The sequence below is a fragment of the Anopheles gambiae genome, chromosome 2 (assembly GCF_943734735.2).
Source record: "Anopheles gambiae chromosome 2, idAnoGambNW_F1_1, whole genome shotgun sequence".
Lineage (NCBI taxonomy): Eukaryota > Metazoa > Arthropoda > Insecta > Diptera > Culicidae > Anopheles > Anopheles gambiae.
The window spans coordinates 30,872,172-30,878,199 of NC_064601.1; the positions used below are offsets into that span (position 1 = coordinate 30,872,172).

The 6,028-nt window shown below is 48.1% G+C and overlaps 2 protein-coding genes across 2 annotated transcripts; one reads left to right on the forward strand and one right to left on the reverse strand.

The window, feature by feature from the left end:
* Positions 1 to 15: 15 nt before the first annotated feature.
* On the reverse strand, positions 16 to 2,166 carry LOC1272950 (tyrosine--tRNA ligase, cytoplasmic). Its single transcript, XM_311880.6, has 2 exons — positions 1,756 to 2,166; positions 16 to 1,649 (listed from the first exon to the last, which is right to left on the reverse strand). The coding sequence occupies exons 1-2, from the start codon at positions 1,957 to 1,959 to the stop codon at positions 228 to 230; spliced, it is 1,626 nt and encodes a 541-aa protein (XP_311880.4). The 5' UTR covers positions 1,960 to 2,166; the 3' UTR covers positions 16 to 227.
* Positions 2,167 to 2,385: 219 nt separating this feature from the next.
* Positions 2,386 to 4,745, forward strand: LOC1272949 (TNF receptor-associated factor 3). The gene is made up of 4 exons (XM_061641146.1): positions 2,386 to 2,547; positions 2,750 to 2,883; positions 2,963 to 3,263; positions 3,335 to 4,745. The coding sequence occupies exons 1-4, from the start codon at positions 2,497 to 2,499 to the stop codon at positions 3,992 to 3,994; spliced, it is 1,146 nt and encodes a 381-aa protein (XP_061497130.1). The 5' UTR covers positions 2,386 to 2,496; the 3' UTR covers positions 3,995 to 4,745.
* Positions 4,746 to 6,028: the final 1,283 nt, after the last annotated feature.

The window sequence follows — 6,028 nt, forward strand, 5'->3', positions numbered from 1 at the left end:
GGAAAAAGAACAACATTTATGTTTTGAATCATTTGCGATGCCGACTTTAATAAATTACTCTCTGCAAAAGTATGAAATGAGTGTAAAAACATGCGTTTTTAATCATCCTAACGGAGATGATGTTGCAACAAAATGTTCACCAAAAAATAAGTCTCTCAAAGCGCAACAGCGGTCGCGAAATGCCATCGTAAACACAGAGGTCCCTTCTCTCCTTCTTAGCCACGGGTCTACTTGATGCTACATCCTGCCAGCGTGCTCGTTACCCGATCCCCGTTCAGCGTCATCAGCGAAAACTCCTTCCACAGGGCCTGTCCGTCCGTGCCGGTGTGCAGCTCCGCCTGAATCTTGTCCCACACCTTCTTCTTCGGGTTCAGTGCCGGAACGGGGTTGCCCGTATTGTCGAACCCTTCCACAATGATGCGTTCGCCCACCTTCGAACCCTCCGGTACGGCCAAAGCTTCACACTTTTCCGCTCCTGCCGCATACAGCACCAAGCCTTCGCTTTCAACGCCGCGAATTTTCGATGCCTTCATGTTGGTCAGCACCACCACGAACCGGTCGCGCAGCTGCTCTAGCGTGTAGTGAGCCATCAAATTGCTCACGATCGCCTTCCGCTCGCCGCCACCAATGTCCACCGTCAGCACGCAAAGACTGTCGGCGTCCGGATGCTTCACAGCGTCCATGATCTGGCCGACCTTCAGCTCCAGCTTGTCGGGCGTATTTTCACCGACCGTCGCAGCAGCATTTGTGCCTGCTGCTGCTGCTGGTTGCGCTTTGCCACCACCGGCCTGCTTTCCTGCCTGCACCTTCACCGGTGCCGGATAGGCGCGCTCGGTCAGCTCGCGGTAGTAATCCGTGTCGAACGACTTGCGGATCGGTTCCAGCAGCCGGTTGATGTACACTTCGACGGCTGCCTTCAAGTCGCCCGGGTGCAGCTCCTGGGCGGCAAAGCAAGCCTCCAGCTGTTCGTACTCGGCAAACACGAGATCGCCACCAAAGTCCGGTTTGCGGTGGACCGTGAAAGCTTCGCCCTCCTTGAACATCGGATACACGACGTGCTTCACGAACTTTAGCAGCCCATTGTCCTCAATGTTGCCCGGCTCACAGAACGCTTTCTTGATCTTGCTCTTCACCTTCGCCGCACTGTCGAGCAGGTCGATTTTTGAGTCCTCCTCACTGGACGACATCTTGCCGCCGGCCAGTCCCGGGATCATCGGATTCATAAGATGAATACGCTTGGCGTAACCCAGCTGCGGCAGGTATTTCTCGGCGAAGGTGAAAATTTTGCGCTGATCCACCCCACCGAACTGGGCGTCCACCTTCAGATACTCCTCGTCCAGCGCCTGCAGGCCCGGGTACAGGATGCCCGACATCAGCGGATGCTCCACCTGCTTCACCACCTCCGCTCCCGCCTTCTTGGCGTCGTGCTGCGTCACGACCGAGGACAACCGGTACACATCCAGCGTGTACTCCTTCGACAGCTGATAGTCCGTGCCGCACACGAACTTCAGCTTGTCCAGCGGCACTCCGAGCGAGGTAAGCATCGCCTTGATAACCGCCTCGTAGTACTTGGTGCGTTCCTTGAGCAGCGACCACGGCGCCTTCATGTTGTCCAGATAGGCGTGCAGATCTGCAAACAGGATCGTTACCTGCAATCGGTCGGGACGGGCGATAAGAGCAGTGAAGGTGATAGTAGAAGAAAACGTGGCCCCTGATACAACGGTGGGGCTGCGAGTTTTACATGAGCTCACTTACCTCACAGCCGGCTTTCAAAAAGTCGGCCACCTTGGACATGGGGACAAAGTAAGCGATGTGTGGTTTGCCAGTCGTGGCCGTACCCCAGTATATTTTAAGATCGCGCTCTTTCAGAACCGCGCGAAGATTATCCTGACCCAGCACCTCCTGCAGGTTGCGGGTGATGAGATGCTCCTTCTCCTCCGGCGTTAGTGTGGAAACCATTCTGATGCAACTTTACTGTACCACGCAGAAAAAACTAACAGGTGAAACACAGAGATGGTGAAACGTTCCTGCTTCCCAACACTTGCGATGGAACGAAAAGATCGCTGATAAAATGCGATCGGTGCACGAAGTTTCCACAGGCGGCAGAGGGCGATCGAACGATGTCGGGAAATGTTGTACACGTCCGCAGTGACAGTTCTGTCAAGTCTTTCAAAGGTGATTAGAGCAGAGGTGAGCACAAGGCGAGTTTTTGTCGATGCCTTTTGGGTGACAATTTTTGCTTCCCAATTTAAAAATATCCACACGCAGAAAATATTAAAATATCAAGGAAAAGAGCTGTTCATTTTTATGCATCTTTTATCGATTCAAAAGTAAAACCAGTTTTGAATCGCTCACAGTAGCAACCGTCATTCTCGAACACCTTTTGTAGTCATCTTGGTGCGACCATTCACAACAACAGCAAAATAGTTGACAAACGGAAGATATACAAATCGCTTTGTTTGGTTCATTTTTTTCGTGCACTAGTTATGATCAGAAATGAGTAGACCCGTGAAAAGAGAAGTATCCGCCGAGGAAAACTGTTTACAGGTATGTAAAACCCGTTTGCCAGAACTGCGAGATAGTGGATTAAGTGCGTCCTTCCCCCACTGGCTGTGCTCCCGGATGTATCGGAATGAGTCATGTTTATGCGACCCCTAGTTTTTATGTTCGACCTCTCCCTCCCCCTTCGCGGGATGATGAAAAGGTGAGGATTTGGTTTGATCGTATTTTTCCTCCAATCTTTCTACAGAGTGCCGCTAAAGCTGACGATGGCGTCCTTGAAGCGCGGTATGAGTGCCCCATCTGCTACTGCTGGCTGAACGAGCCCATCCTCACGAAATGTGGCCATCGGTTCTGTCGGAAGTGCATTACGGATTGGTTGAAGTAACTATCACGAGCTAATACGCGTGCCCTTCATGTGCTACTATTTAACAAATCACCCGTTCCGTGCTGCTCTTTCCAGTGAGAAAAACTCCAACTGCCCGCTGGACAACGAGCCGCTCGACATCAAGTGTGACATTTTTCCGGACAACTGCACGCGCCGTGAGATATCGCAAATCAAAAAGCCGTGCCCGAACTCGATGCGTGGCTGCGGCGAGCAGCTTTCACCCACCGACATCGATACGCATCTGCGGCAGTGTCCGTTCTCCATGTCTCGGCAAAGTCAACCGTGCCCGTTCGCCCGGGTAAAGTGCAAGTTTGTTGCTCCGGATGAAGCTGCGATGAGCGCCCACATTGCGTCAGACTGTCAGCAGCACTTACAGGTAGCGCGATCTCCGTGCGTGAGTGCTTTAACTGTTACTAAATTTGAATTTCCCCCATTCACAATTTGCAGCTACTGCTCGAGACGTACACGGGAAGCAACGATCGGTATAAGTTTTGGGATCCACCGGCCAAAAACAGTGTGCCGGAGATGAGCACCAACGAGCTGGTTCGCTCGATGTACGAACGCATCGTCATACTGGAGCAGGAGGTACACATACTCGGCATCAAGCTGTCGAAGCAGGAGATTCAGCTGACCAAACTCAACCAGGAGGTCGATCCGCGGTACAGCGGGGGCGTGCTGCTCTGGAAGCTGGACGATTTCTCGAACAAAATCGAGTCGATGGTAGCAAACAGTAACTGTATGTTTTACAGCAGCGAAGCGTACACCTCGCCGCACGGGTACAAGTTTTGCGCCCGCATCAACGTGTCACCACGCACGAAGGATTCGATCGGGCTGCACGTCCATCTGATGCAGTCGGAGAACGATTACCATCTCGAGTGGCCGTTCAAGGGACGCATCAAGATAACGCTGCTGAACGTGCGGTCGCCGGAACTGTCGCAGCACGACACGATCATGTCGAAGCCGGAGATACTTGCGTTCCACCGCCCGAACCAGGACATCAGTCCGCGCGGGTTTGGCTTTTTGGAGTTTGCCAAAATTAAGGACATTTTGGCCAAATTTGCCGACAATAATACGGTGGTGATCAAGATACAGATGAACATTGTGTAGGCGATGCGACTGGATGGAGTGGCCGCTAGATACATATATGTATGTATACACATTCCAAACCCTTTACCTTAGGAGAGAATTTGATGCTCTCATTCCCCATTCGTAACCTGCCCCTCCCCCAATACTGTGAGAAAACTGTGTCTGGTAAACCACCAATTTTTGTCTAGCTATTATTCCTACGATATATACATGTCGACGGAATAATTGTGTATTATTGTGCATTGTCTTAGGTAATAGTTGCTTTGCGTGTGTGGAATGACAGACAGACCAGCTGGTAAAGTAGGGTTTAGGTTATTGTGAGCAGCTCCATGTGTAACCATTAGCTCAAGTAATTCATACTTAATGGCCGTGCCAAATGCAATGTAAACATGAACGGTATTATTATCCTGCCCCGAATGCTCTTTTAAAGGAATCTCACGGGTGAACAGTCGGTACTATTTTAGCTTGTGTAACTTTTACGACCCTTACCCTAGTAGCGTTCTTTATCGTCCTAACCACTTTCCGTTCTGTTCCGAAAATTAACAGCAAACAATACACCACAAGTAAAACCATTTGAAACAAACCAAATTACACAAACACAATGCCACGGAAACGTTGAAACACAATGATTCCAAAAGCTTTTTTGTTATCAATTTTAGATGTTATATACAAGAATACAGGAATTTTCGAACGTGATAGAGAAAGGCAATGATGGTAAGCGAAATAAAAGTGTACTCCAAACACCCAGTGGTAACAAAAATGAGACAACCAATCGCTATCTGCGGTAAATTTGCCGGTGGAAAGAAAACAGAAAACGGAATCGAAACCACCGCAACCGTTTGCCGTCGGTATCATTCACAATATTTCTTTATTTGTCCGTGATTATAAGTATATTTTCTTGTGAAAAAATGTATATCAAGTAATTATAACTAGTCTACGGTTTAATTGTATGTTTCCTTTTTCCTTGTCTGCTTTCCTTACAAACACGGTCTAATAATGTTATTGTTTTCGTTTCCTGTAAATGTAATGTTACTAAATAACCAATATGTGTTCGTTCACATCCATTTGTATTACGATGCTCTCCTTAGCTGCTCCCGCCCCATGGCTCTCTAATGTTCATTCTTAATGCTGCACATCTTTTCTTACCGGGGTTGCCCCGTTACACTGCCCCTTCGATCTGAGTGTCTGTTTCTTCATCTCGCGTCTAGTTCCTTCTCTCTAGCCATTTTCCATTCCAGAGCAAATTTCATCACCATTCTCCTTCCTTTATCACTAACGATTGACTGTTTGTAGTGGGATTATTGGGGTTGTTGTTGTTGATCGTGGTTTTGCTGATGTACTTCTCTTGTATTGAATTTTATGTCCGGAGGTGATGATTTTTTGTTTGTTTCTGCACACCTTTTTGAGTTCACTTTGCCACTTGCCCAGGGTCGCGCTACAATAGTCTAATTTCACACACACTCACATGTTCCCAATGCGCGTCATTCCCTGCAGGCGAGTGAGCTTTAGTTTTGTTGGTTCTTTTAACAAAGCGTTTCGAATTGTTAGATTCAAGAGCTTATAAAATGGTGGAGCGCGTATTTTTTTGTGCAATTCTATACATTATACCATTTGCCCGCTATCAAGATGATCAAGCACTTTTGTGTCACTTCGCCTGCCAAAGACGAAGCAACATACCAAAACTTGCCACGCACCGGTAATACTTTTCGGGTTGGTAAATGGCAAACAAACACGCGTAAGTCGTTAGAGCAGCGAATGCAATTTACGCAACAGTGTGTGAAAAGTCCATGCGCTCGTGGTGAGTTGCGTGGCGGAAACTCGGTGCACATCTGGTTGTTTAATTGTATTATTTGCTGCATTCTGCTAAACCACCACATCCCACAGATGATAATACTTTGCTGTTACTATGTGACTAGTCCACCAAATTTCTAAGTTGTTTTTTTTTTGTTTGTTTGTTTTAATGCTTCACTAAAGAGTTACATTTTCAATACATTTTGCTACCGTTGTCTTGTGACCGTCTCTCGTCCATTTGCTAGATTGGACAAATTGTTTTAT

Bases quoted from the DNA above. Each gene is read 5' to 3' on its own strand.
- LOC1272949 (XM_061641146.1), top strand. From the start codon at position 2,497: ATGAGTAGACCCGTGAAAAGAGAAGTATCCGCCGAGGAAAACTGTTTA. The intron at 2,884-2,962 runs GTAACTATCACG...TGCTCTTTCCAG, and splicing joins TGCATTACGGATTGGTTGAA to TGAGAAAAACTCCAACTGCC. The intron at 3,264-3,334 runs GTAGCGCGATCT...CACAATTTGCAG, and splicing joins ACTGTCAGCAGCACTTACAG to CTACTGCTCGAGACGTACAC.
- LOC1272950 (XM_311880.6), bottom strand. From the start codon at position 1,959: ATGGTTTCCACACTAACGCCGGAGGAGAAGGAGCATCTCATCACCCGC. The intron at 1,650-1,755 runs GTAAGTGAGCTC...GACCGATTGCAG, and splicing joins TTTTGAAAGCCGGCTGTGAG to GTAACGATCCTGTTTGCAGA.